Here is a 13,632-nt window from a genome sequence, read left to right on the forward strand (position 1 = left end):
AGAAAGGACCCTTTCTGAATGCCTCGCCATGGGGCGCTTTGTACCCTGGGGAGAGCGGCATTAATTTTCTAACCCAAGCCTCTCCCTCTGGCCTCCGTCCCATGGCCACATTTCCTCTGCAGGAGCTGGAGTTGCTCCTGTACCAGTTCCTTGTGAAGGCACAGCCAGGTTTTCATTACACTTTAATGTCTATGAAACAATTTTCGTTCAGAAAGGCACACGTACATACATACGGGCAAAATTCCAGCATCGTTCCACCCCCAGATACAGGCATGTGACCATTTTGCAGGGGTTTTTCCACATGTGCATGCAGGCAAAACAAAATTTAGCATCATGTGCATTCCACCTTGACATCCACTATTTTCACATAGCACTGTGTCCTGGGCATTTTCCTGTGCCACAAAAAGTTCTTTTAATGTCTACATTGTATCCCATTTTAAATGGTGGGGCTACTGCTTGGCTTTTGAACTCCGGCTAGAAATAAAATAGTTATTGATTTTATTTACAATTTGGACCATTTGACTCCAAATAAATACACATAAAATTAATGAAAACCTTTCCTTTTTGGAAATGTTTTTCTTAATGTAAAATAACATACACATACTCACTGGTAAATGAGGTCGGGTATATGAAAGAAAGCAACCCCCCAGATCAAAGCACTGGTAATATTTTCACGTATTTTCCCCAAACCTGTTCCTCTAAATATATTTTCCCATAACAGGGGTCAAACTAGAAATGCATGTTTGCCTTTTTATTTTGTTGGGATCCCCTTCCCCAATTCGGGCTGCTACCATAAGCATCGTTTCCATTACACAGCTTTGCAATTTTAACTTATGCCTTAAGAGCCTAGGGTTTAGTGTCAGGCAGCGTCACTTTAAATCCTTTCTGTCAGGATTTAGATTGGTTGACTTTTCTTAGCCTTCATTTCTCACCTTTCAAATGATAATAATAGGACTAGTGCTCATATTTATGTCTCTGAGTTACAACAGTTAAATGAGATAAATCACATAAAGCATTTAGCCCTATGCCTCCTGCTTATCCTGCAGACAATATATGTAATATATTGTTTTTTAAGATCATTTTAATGGAAGCATGGTAGCTCCCATATGCATTAACCATAATTTATTTAATCCTGCTGTCATTGGACAAGAAAATATTTCAAGTGCTACATAGTGGCTTTATGATGAGTACTTAGGAGGAAGAGATGTACAGAAGAATCAAACAGGCCTGTTTCTTCTCCCAAATAAGCTGGTCCTCATGTAGATTTTAGAAGAGGTGCATTCTGATTCAATATGAAAAGTTTAATACACTAAAATTTCATTTTTAACTGGACCCTGATTGTGAAGTAGAAAGAAAGTTCGTGTCTTAATAGAGAAAAACAATGGACAAAGCAAAATGGAGAGGTGCCAGCCAGCTACATCAGAATCAGCCAAGGATTTGTCCATTTCCATGAAGAAATGCAGAGGGAAAGATGCCTTTTATGATGAGGTAATTGTGAGCAGATTTTCCAGCTGCTCCAGCTCTGGCTCCGGCTCTGGCTCCTAAGCCTGCCTGGAAACGAGTCCCAGAGCCCTGAGCCTTATCCAAACAGTTACTTTAAACAGTGGATTCTTCCAGTGTAAACGCCAGCGGCCTAATAACAGAAATGAGAAATAAGAAACTTTTTTATGTCCCTTAAGGAACAAAGGACTGCTTTAAAAGATTTTAAAATAAGTTTTGATAACAGGGCAAATTACTAACAGAGAAGCTTTTCCCTGACATGATATCAGAGAAATACCATACTTCCCTACGTAAAGTTTGAAAGCTGAGCCTCTTTTCATCAGCATGCCTAGTTTATTTTCAGAACCAGGATCCTGTCCTGTTGGCGGGAAACATTTGCCCCATCCCTTAACCACCAGCACACTCTCAAGTAGGCCTCTTGTGATTGTATCTTTTAAGATAACTTGAATTGCAATTAAGCTTTTTCTTGTTTGTTGTTGGGTAGAAAGCAATCCTCTCTCACTTCCCAGAGAATGATTGTGTATTAAGTACTTTAAGTAAATATTAGATAAAATGACACTCTTAAAAAACAATTCTCTTGGGACTGAATTTTGAACTATTTTGTGTAGGGAATTGTGAATTAATAGCTTTTGTGACTTTGAAATTAAATTGTAAAAAGAAGAAATGGGATAAATAATTTTAACATAAGTTTGTTGAAGGGTCTAATCACAAATTATTATTTATCTTAAAATGCTTATCTTTAGCAGGAAACTCCACAGATTTAATCAGTCGGCACTAAGTATTGTCATCTCCTCCTGCTCCTCCTCCCCTGACTCCCCGCCTCCTCTCATGAATCCCCCTCCCTCCTCTTCCCCCTCCTCCTCCTCCTCCTCCAAGCAGCACAGTAAGATAGTGTTGCAGCTTTAACTCCACACTGGAAGGGTTGGTGGTCGAAGGGGGTTATTTCCTTTTTTTGTACAATCACAAATCAACCTAATTGAAGGTGTCTCTAATAAAAACTGGGTCAGGAAAGAAAATAAACACAATTGCACTAATTAAGAACCCCCCTCCCCCATCCTTCTGTTCAGTGCCAAGGAGGATCTATCAATGCCGCAAAAGCACTCTTTTATGTTAGAACTGGAGAATTTGGAAAATGTCCATTGGAGTTCTGAGAACTCCGATGCTGGAAATGGATCTTGTTCCGGAAACCAGTTGGGTATTAAAATGAGAGTTGTGTGTCCAGTTATACCTATTTTTTTAAAAAGAACACCCTAACACAAACCTCTGGTGATGGTTCTTGCATTGCAGAGCTTTAGAAGTGCTGCCTTGCGTGTCTGAAAGTCACTCATTAACTGCTACGAGGAAATGAGTGTTGAGTCATCTTCTGGCGAGGGGGGTGTGTGTTTCCCTGAACGCGCCAAGGTCCTTCCAGGTCACTCTCTGGGAATCTTCAGAGCTGGCTGAATAAAAATGATAGCCGTAATTTATTCGTGCTGAGCCCTGCTCTCAGGACTTCTAGAATCTTTTGATCCTCACAACCTGACCCTGATACAAGTGCTGCTATTATCCTCAGTTTAGAGGTGGGAAAGTGAGTGGCACAGCTTGCCCCTCTGGATCCCAGAGCTGGAAAGGGATGGCGATTCCGTCTGAAATCCAGCTGGCTGGCTCTTTAGATGAGGCTGTTTCCCCACAGTTTTCATTCTCCTGGGGTTCTCAAGGGCTTTTTACCTTATGAAGCCACCAAACCTATAGCAAGGTCTTAACCATCACCCTGATTGACTCTAACTTTGCATCAGGTAAGCCTAACTAACTAGCACAGCCACTCCAGGCTTTCCAAAAGAAAAGTCTTTCCTCACCAAGAGGACACGGCATCCTTCTCCCCCATGTGTAAACACTGACGGTGTTAACTCTGTGCGTCAGCACTCACCACAGTCATCACATCCAGTGTCGAGGGCAGCACCTGGTTTCTCATTGAAGGGGAAAAGTCATTTTTATCATGTAGGTCTCCCACCACCTGCAAAGCTCCTGAACATCTTTCCTCTTTCTTTCCTTTCTTAAATGGCTTTTCCTTTCTTTCCCAAAATCATGGGTCTCACCTCCATCAGTCAAGACTTTTTTTCACTCTTCCACAGATTCCCTGCCCGTCTGCAATCTGGCCTTCCTTGGAGCTCCGACCCCACCCCCCGTAATACCCTGGAGTACATGGGAAGGGCATCAGAAGCAGAGTGCTTCGTGATTTTTACAGGGGTCTGAGGGCAAGGAGTGGATGCATGTGTGTACTCGTTTGGTAGTTTGATCCCTGGCATTGCCAAGCACCTTGCTTGGGTTCCTTGCGGTTGTAGGGCTGAGGCCCTCAGCTTCCTAAAGGCTGCCCCCAGTGCCCTGGGCAGTTCATGCCGTACAGCTCATTTCCTCAAGGCCAGTGGGAGAGTCTCTCCTTCCAGTCTGCTGAGTATACTCGAACCTAACCTGGCTCCTTTGTGGGGTAGGAGCAGGTCACACGGCCCATGCACACTCAAGGGGGAGGGGTACACAAGGGTAGGAATGATGGAGGTCAGCCTCGGTGTGTCCCTCACCACCACCTTTACTTCTAATCCGAGTCCTCCCATTACATGTGAAACACCACCCAACTTGAACAGACACTTGTTCATTTGCCTTTTTCTGAACAAACACAAAAACTAATTCCTACTCAATGATAAAAGTTTTGCCACCAATGAAGATACCTGCAAACTTGTGATGTGAACTCTGAGGGCAGTTCCCAAAGAGTTAACCTAAAATATGTTTTGCGTGTTGATGACATCACTGAACTAAGTCGGGGCCTTTCTGGGTTACCGCCCTTCGGAGCAAATAGTTCTTCCTTGATGAATGAATTCTGGTTTGTCCATATACAAAAGCACTTCATTTGTTGATTGCCTTCTGTTTCCTTTGGGCTGGTTTGCTTGTGAGTGTTACTAGGATCATTTTGAAGAAAACCAGACTCCGTGTTCTTGGCTACTTCAGACACTGAGGCCCCCATAGTTCTCACCGTCTCACCTTTCCACCGGCCTTCTAGGCACCGGGAATCTCAGCCAGACTAGACTGATGCAGGCAGTTCTGCTGGGAAAGCACAAGCAAGGAGGCTGCTCTCTGCCGTCCATCCTTCTGCATTACCCCCGAGGACGTGACCTCTTATAGAAATGATGTGAAAGCAACATAGCGAATTACTCAGCTCTGAGCTACCGAGTTTTCCTCTTCTCCATCTGTGTACTTTCTCTAGGTAGAGTGGCCCTAGAGTTTATCATTTAATCCTTGACCCTTTTGCGAGTGAAAAGTGTTGGCGATTAATCATTTCTCCAGGACAACGGGCGTCACCAATGATGCGGTCACCTTTCCCGGGGATGTTGACATCACTGCTGGTCTAGTCAGTCATCTTGTCCAGCTGTCTGGAAAAGTGCTCACTGTCTGATCCCGCTGCTTCTGTTGGCATGCACTCCGGGGTTCCATCCACGCTCACTATCAAGTACATGGGGAATCATAAGGCACATAGGATTTTTTTTTTTTTTTTTTTTTTTTTTTTTTTTGGTGTAAAAAGTCAATTGTTTGTTTTCACTCTGGTGCCCCTGGATTTTGTTTCATTAGCAAATTGCAAATTTTTTTTTTTGAATTCCATTTTATTGAAATATATTCACATACCATACAGTCATCCATGGTATATAATCACCTATTCACAGTACCATCATATAGTTATGCATTCATCACCACAATCTATTTCTGAACATTTTCCTTAAATCAGAAAAAATCAGAATAAGAATAAAAAATAAAAGTAAAAAAAGAACACCCAAACCATCCCCCCCATCCCACCCTATTTGTCATTTAGGTTTTGTCCCCACTTTTCTACCCATCCACCCACACAATAGACAAAGGGAGTGTGATCCACAAGTCCTTCACAACCACACTGTCACCCCTTATAATCTACATTATTATACAATCATCACTGTCACCCCTTGTTATCTACATTATTATACAGTCGTCTTCAGGAGTCCAGATGACTGGGTTGGAGTTTGGTAGCTTCAGGTATTTACTTCTAGCTATTCCAATACATTAAAACCTAAGAGGTGTTGTTTATATAGTGCATAAGAATGTCCACCAGAGTGATCTCTCAACTCCGCTTGAAATCTCTCAGCCACTGAAAGTATTTCATCTCATTTTGCATCCCCCTTTTGGTCAAGAAGATATTCTCAATCCTATGGTGCCAGGTCCAGATTCATCCCCGGGAGTCATATCCTGCGTTGCCAGGGAGATTTACACCCCTGGGAGTCGGGTCCCATATGGGGGGGAGGGCTGTGAGTTCACCTGCCAAGGTGGCTCAGTTAGAGAGAGAGAGGGCCACATCTGAGAAACAAAGAAGTTCTCAGGGGGAGACTCTTAGGCACAATTATATGCAAGTTCAGCCTCTCTTTTGCAGTAACGAGCTTCATAAGGGCAAGTCCCATGATAGAGGGCTCAGCACATCAAACCGCCAGTCCCAATGTTTGTGACAACATCAACACCAGTCCAGGTGAGGAAGTCCAACACTTCTGCACCTTCCCCCAGCTCCTCAGGGTGGGGTGGGGGGGCTGTAAATATATTTTTTATTCTCTGCCCAAATTACTTTGGGATGTGTCACTATTTCACTTTTAACCTATACCAACCCACCGTATCTCACTTCCTATTCAAAGCTCCCTGCAATCGTGGTGTTTGAACAAACCAACTGTAGAGTTATACTGTTTAGAAAATATAGATCCTGCACCAAATAGACATCTCTTCTCTTGGTCTCACATGGAAGTTGAAGTTTTAAAACACAGTTTTGACCTTTACCCTTTGGCCTGGTTTGCCCTAGGCTTAACCAGATCTGCTTCATTCATATCACTAATTGAAGTCTGGGCTCTTTTTCAGCTTTTTTTTTTTTAACAGTTGCTGTATGCACTAATACTGACATTCATATCTGCCGAGCTCTAGCTCTGAGTTTCAGGTGTCTCAGAGATACACATTGTTCCAGAGACCAATCAGGTTATACCCTAAGGGATCAGCATCTCAAAGTTTGGAGACAGGCATTGCAATTCAGGAATAGAGTTGACTGCTGTAAGAGCTTACAATCTAGGGACCATTACGATAATCAAGTTCACGTTAGGCTATGTTCTAAGATTCAATTCTGAGTTTACACATCGTAGTTAGTCCATATTGGAGAGGCATTATAGTGCCTGCCTTTATTTCTGGCGTACTTCACTCAAATACTGTGTACAGGATCCATTCACTTTGTTGTGTGTCTCACAGCTTCACTCCTCGTAGTTGCTCAATATTCCATTGTATGCATACACCACAGTTCACCATTCTGTTCCTCAGTCTATGTACCCTTAGGTCACCTCCACCCATTACAAATCATGATTGCTTCCTCCATGACCATCAGTTTGCAAATGTCCATTCATGTCTCTGCTCTCAGATCTTCCAGTGACATGCCCCATAATGAGGTTGCAGGACCTTATGGTCCCCACGTACTTAAGTTTTTGTGGAACCCCCACACTGACCTTCAGAAAGGCTACACCATTCTACCTGCTCATCAACAGTAGATAGGTACATGCCTCTCACCATGTTTTCTCCAACACTTTTACTCTTATATATTTTTTCCTACAATTTTATAGAGTTATAGTCACATACCATACATTCATCCACAGTGCACAGTTGTTCATAGTATCATCATAAAGTTATACATTTATCACCACAATCAGCACTTGAACATATTGATTACTACAAGAAAAAAAATTTTTTAAGCAGTAATAAAAAAGATAAAAAGAAAAATAACATGTCATACAATACAATATAATAGTAAGGACAGCAAATAACACACTACCAAGAATCCCATATTCCTCCCCTATATCCCCCTCTCATATACACTTAGCATTGGCATATTGCCTTTGTTACATTTAATGGAGGTATATTACAATGTTACTGTTGACCATAGACTCCAGTTTGCTTTGATTATGTTTTTTCCCAAATACCATCCCTTTTTCAACACTCTACATGGTTGACATTCATTTTCTCTCCCACATGCAAAAACATTTTTATATTTGTATATTTAGTAACAGTCATTGGCCACTCCAGTTTTTGCCAAGTTCTACAGTCCCAGTCTTTATCATCACAGACTGACAAAATGTAACTCGCCAGATATTACTTACCTTCAAGTGTGTACCAACATGTATTATTTTATTCATTCATCTCAAAAGTGAGCACAGTGGAAAATTTCGGCAGTATTTCAAACCCTTCTCCTTTTTTTCTCATGTTTTCCTGACAGAGGGTGGCTCCTCCTTCGTAAAGACCTCATCGCTGGGAGGTGAGGCTAAGATGAGCATAACCAGTGACGAGGTGAACTTTTTGGTGTATCGCTATCTCCAGGAGTCAGGTAAGGGGCTGGGTTTTCTGTCATTTGGAATCTCATCTTCCAGATGCTATGTGCAGAGATAACAACGCTTGATCAAAACCCAGGCTATGGAAAAATAGGAGCTAGGAATGTTCTCACTAGAGTGTTAAAAGGGAGAAGGGAAGGGTTGGGGCCATCCCATCCCAGGGATGGGCTGAGGGAGTGTGTTCTTTCCTGTTTTGACATTTCTGTTCAGATGAAATCAGGGATGAAATTAGAATCCGGAGCTGTCCCGATGCATACGAGGAAGGGTGGGAGCAAGTCTGTGTGCTCGGCCTCAGTCACGCCAAGGGCACTTTGGGGCTGGCATTTGTATCTGAGCATCTTAGATTCAGTACCCGCTGGTGGATTTATCTCCTGCCCCACTGGTTTATTTTTGGGTTCCTAAATCCACCCCTCTCCATCATTGCCAGATGAGCTTGAGGCAATTTTCTAAACCCTAAGAATGCTTCTAGTTTCTTCCAGTACTTTTGATTATGACCAAGTAGGTTACTTTATGGCGAGTCATTAAAAGGCCAAATACATTTGTTTTCTGTTTAGAGAGTTTATTATTCCCATGTGTTCACTACACCTGATGGAACCCTAAATGTTATAAAGGATTGTTTTGGGGTACATTCAGGCTTTTGACAGTACAATATCAGGGTTCCGCAACTTGATTTTATCGGTAAGGAAACCGATTTGCAATCAGCACCTCCAAGGCCTCATTTAGAAGGTTTGAGGGGGAAACCGGTGTGGGCGTCTCTGGGCCTAGGGTTTTCCAGAGTCGGCCTGGAAGGGTGAGACAAGCAGGCATGGGGGCCAGGCAGAATGGCTCAAGCGCTGATCCTTGAACATGTTGCTCACCCTGGGCCTCAGTTTCCCTGTGTAAAATGGGTATTTATCCTGGACGAACATGCCAGTGGGCAAGTGGCCCATGATAAGTAAACATGTATCCCCACCCAAGCCTGGCCATCTGTCACTTGGGATCCCAGCTGGCTTTATTCATGGAATGTGCACATGCGTTCTCCATTATAGTAGATCAGTTTGGATTGGCTGTCACCAGAACATAGGAAAAGAAATTGGTATATAAAACAAAATATGATTTGTGCCACTTACTCTCAAATACTTAGAAAGTAGATAAAAAAATAGATATATAGATGGTTGGGTGGTTGGATACAAAGAGAGAATGATCTGACAAATGTGGCAAAATATTAGAAGTTGGTGGATCTGGTTACCTGGTGTGCTGGTTTGAATGTGTTGTGCCCCCCCAAAACGCCATTACCTTTGATGCAGTCTTGTGTGGGCAGACGTGTTAGTGTTGATCAGATTGTAATTCTTTGAGTGTTTCCATGGAGATGCACCCCATCCAACTGTGGGTGATGACTCGGATTAGATAGTTTCCATGGAGGTGTGGCCCTGCCCATTCAGCGTGGGCCTTGATTAGTTTAATGGAGCACTATATAAGCTCAGACAGAAGGAGCGAGCTTGCTACAGCCAAGAGGGACACTTTGAAGAATGCACAGGAGCTGAGAGAGAAGCTGAAGCTTACAGAGACATTTTGGAGATGGCCTTTGAAAACAGACTTTTGCTCCAGAGAAGCTAAGAGAGGAAAAACGCCCCAAGAGCAACTAAGAGTGATGGTTTTGAGGAACTGCAGCCTAGAGAGGAACATCCTGGAAGAAAGCCATTTCGAAACCAGAACTCGAGCAGATGCCAGCCACGTGCCTTCCCAGCTAACAGAGGTTTTCCGGACACCATTGGCCATCCTCCAGTGAAGGTACCCGATTGTTGATGTGTTACCTTGGACACTTTATGGCCTTAAGACTGTAACTGTGTAACCAAATAAACTCCCCTTTATAAAAACCAATCATCTCTGGTGTTCTACATTCCGGCAGCATTAGCAAACTAGAATATCTGGGTAGGGAGATATGTTGGAGTTTTCTTTAAGGGTTTGGTATTACTTTTGCAAACTGTCCTGAAGTTTGAAATTATTTCAAAATAAGTTTATTTTAAAAAATGTGTACTCCTTCAACAATCTAAATCGGGGAAATAAAAATCACTGCTTTAATACCTTAACCTTGGATGATATGGGAACTGCCCCCAAAAGTACAGAGTATCACAAAACTGATAAATCCCCAGAAATGGTTGCAAATGAAAATTCTCCATAGGAAACCCTGCTTCCCTGTCAACTTTTAGCATTGAATTTGAGATTTGTTCCTTTTAGAAATACCTCCACACAAAGATACGGTGCAATCAAAATCAGTGTCGTTCAAAATGTATAAACAAATCACAAATTGGAATTCTCCTCACTGTATTTGTGAGCGTCGAGATAAATCGTGGGTGTGAGGAGGAAAACTGCTCTGTGAGGTGGAGAGAGGGTGCTGCCGATGGCTGGTCCCCGGCTCCTCGTCGAGAGCCTCACTGGCCTCTGCGCCTGGACAGAATCTCTGTCTGCACAGATGCTGGAATTCCTCATTAAGTGTTTGTTGACTTTGATTTCACGTTTGTTTGCAAAGTTTCTCTAACCAGGCAGCTGAGCAGGAAAGTCAGGAGACAGCAATGTATGGAATTTCACAAATGTGATTTTTACGCAATGTACCTTAAAATCCTTCCCTAATTTGTCAGAGTTATTAGTGTAAGTCCCATATGTTGGGTTGGTGCTTGAAAAAAAGACATTGTTGTGTTTTATTAAATTCTTGTATGTATTTTCTGGAATTGGAGTCACCCCACAAGGACATATTAAAAAGAAAAAGGGGTGGGGGGGAGGATCACTTAATGTTTAAATGTACATTTTGAGGTCTTTTTTTTGTTTTTTTATCTCAGATCCTAAAGTTGTGCTTAAGCAAATACGTGTTGAGTTCCAAATACAAAGAGGACCTTCTCAGCCTGCTAATGCCTCCCTCCTGTGTTACAAAAAGAAAAACACTTTCCCATGATCTTCCACTCCCTCAGGCATCTGGGCTGTCTCCCCTTCACCATCAAACTCATTAGAAATGAGTTCTGCATTCTTCTGCACTCCTTATTACTCGCCCTGTAACTCCTTGCAACCTGGGTTTCTCCACTAGAAGTTGCCAGTAATTCTTCCTTGGCAGATCCCAGTGTGTCATGCAGTTTTACCTGGTGTATAGAAGGTGATATGGAGGGAGAAGACAGGTGGCCAGGTGCTGGCTGCAGTGTGGTAGACAGCTGCTTCTCTGGTGGATCTTTGCCTCACCAACCAGAGAAGGACCTAGAAGGTTCCAGCAATTTCCCTGGAGCCACGGGTGTTCCTGGTCCTGACCACCTGGGGTTTGTGGAGGGAACCTGCTTCTCTGCTCTAGAGCCCAGGGACACCTTTGCTCCCCATCTGTCACCTCTACCAACTTCTCTGTTTGTCTGAACCCCCAAATATTGGTTGTGTGAGTTGTCTCTGAATTGGGCCTTGTGGCAGTGACCTAGAGTATGGCTGTGTGAGTCTCGCTGTTGAGGAATTCACAGATACGAGCCACAGTGTGTCCATCTCCACGGAGACACTGGGCACCGCCACCACATCTCTTAGTTCCACAAGAGGGCTTGTGTTCTGTGCTCATGAACACGGCTCCCCCAGGCCGGGCAAATACCCACACGTGAAACCAAGCCTTCCACACCACCTAATGCCTATGGATTTTCCTGTTCGGGTTTTTGGTTGTTTTTTTTTTTTTTTCTCCCCAAGGAACTCCTCAGTTTGCTAAAGAAATAGCTTTGCATTAAAAAGATTAAAAAATACGTATTTTTTAACCATAATGCAGTAGTATGGAGGGTGGGAGTTCCTGAACATCGTGCCTTCTCTAATGCCTTACATTCTGTCACAATTACTCAACCCTGTATACAACAGCAGCCAAAGACAGTGCATACACACGTGGCTGGTTATGTTCCAATAAAAATTTACTTCGAAAAAGAACTGGCCAGACAAACATGGTTCTTTCCGCACCTTTTTAAGTTATGGAGCCTTAGCTGCTTTATCTTCTCAGCCTTCTCCCAGACCCCGACATTTTTCTCTCTCTTGACCCTGAACTTGAATGACCGCTGTCCTGACACACACAATGCCACCCTACACCCAGCATCATTCAGCAGCCTGGGAAGTCACATGGAGGTTAAAGATGGCATCAAGTGCCACAGTTTGCCTTCGTCTTCTTTACCTGAATCTTATATTCCCTTTTATTCCCATCTCTCCCAAGCCACATCTTTTAGCTCCCCCTAGTTTCATTGCAACATGATAGAATCTTAGAGCTAGAAGTTGGTGGGGGTGGGGGGGGGGGGTGGGGGGGGTCACTAAGTTTGCATCAACAAGCACCTTCACTAGTGATTTCCAGGTACTGAAGATGACACTTTCCTAAAAGTTTTACAGGAATCCTGGTCACTTTTTTCCAAACTCAGAGAAGAATCTTGATAATGGATTTACTTCATTCCTCTGCCCCTAAGAGACAGAATTCAGGCTATTTAGGGTCCCCCTGGCTGTAACCACACCGGGTGTTTCACTGCCTTTGTAAGGCAGAGGGGATTTCCATATGGTCATCGTTAGTTGTCCATGGAAAGGACCTTGCCCATGAAATACTCTTGATAAATTTGGGACATGTCACAGTAGGAGATTCATGTCAGGCTAAAAGGTGAAACTGGCTAATGAGCAATGCTTTCAGGTTAAGCAGTAGGGAATGTGTATTATCAGCTTAGTTTGTTTTTGAATGCATGGTGGTCATCTAGCTTTATGGGTGAGAGTCCATTTGCTTCTCTCTTCCAGGGTTTCATCATATGGTCACTTCTGTAGCTTGGGCGATTCCTGAGAGGCAGGTTATGGTAGACGGAGCCTTTCCTTTCCAGGAAGAGAGAAGCAAAGCAGCGAGTGCTTATTGATGTGTTTCAACCTGCACAGGCTTCTCCAAGCGGCCCCTCCAAATGTTACATGAATCGAAGTTTTTTCCTCCCTTGTTTCTGAATATAGCAAAGGAAGCTGAAATCCATTTCCGATTCATTATGAAAGAGGGAAACTTCAACAAGTGACTCCCTGCAAGCATATTAAATCTTTCCTCTAAGGCTTTATCCCAAAATTGAATTGATAGAGAAAAAATTTTCTTCCAGATCCACATTTCAGCATCTATCAAACAATTCACACGAATGTGAAAAGTGCTACAAATAATACAATGGGCAGAATAACACATTCTAATTACATGTATCTGGGAAGGAGCTATGTGCAAAATAATCCATCAGTCTGGATTCAGGGAAAAAAGAGGTAAGGTAGTAGAGGGAGGTACGTATTGAAAGGATTTTTCAAAGAAACATAGCAGTGGCCCAGAATTGCTGTCTTTATTCCAGCCTCAGGAGAGGACAGTAGGAAGGAATGGACAGCTGTCTTTAGCAAAAGGAGGACGGCGCAGGGTTTGACAAGCAAAGAGCAGACAGATAATTCAGAGTGAGCCACCTGCAGTCAGGTGACAGACAAAGACCCAGGGGACACTGGTGTTGGTGAGGGGATGGCTCTTTACAAAACCAGGAAGAAGCGTGGCACGAGAGCTGATGAACGGTTTTGGTGATTTCTCCTGAAAAGACAGAGTGTCTATGTTTCGTTGCGTACACAGGGCGAATTCAATGCCTGATAGATGGAAAGACTGCCCCTTATCTAGCTGGGTCACTGTCACAGTTTATTCTAGAAGGGAGAAAATGTCTGGAAATTTGGGGCCAGAATTTCCACAGCTGTTGGATAGTGATGTGGCTCTGTTCTCTGGGCC

The 13,632-nt window shown here is 43.2% G+C and overlaps 1 protein-coding gene across 5 annotated transcripts in view; it reads left to right on the forward strand.

The window, feature by feature from the left end:
* TBL1X (transducin beta like 1 X-linked) overlaps positions 1-13,632 on the forward strand; it is a 284,080-nt gene that overhangs the window by 176,028 nt on the left and 94,420 nt on the right. For 4 of the 5 annotated variants that reach the window (XM_037820716.1, XM_037820715.1, XM_037820714.1 and 1 more), the window contains one exon: positions 7,787-7,894. In XM_037820716.1, coding sequence (XP_037676644.1) covers positions 7,837-7,894 — 58 coding nt within the window. In that variant the 5' untranslated portion in view covers positions 7,787-7,836. Of the gene's footprint in view, positions 1-5,997; positions 6,017-7,786; positions 7,895-13,632 lie in introns of those variants that run through there. The other variant, XM_037820717.1, reaches the window with a different exon arrangement.

This window comes from Choloepus didactylus, chromosome X, assembly GCF_015220235.1.
Source record: "Choloepus didactylus isolate mChoDid1 chromosome X, mChoDid1.pri, whole genome shotgun sequence".
Taxonomy (NCBI): Eukaryota; Metazoa; Chordata; class Mammalia; order Pilosa; family Megalonychidae; genus Choloepus; species Choloepus didactylus.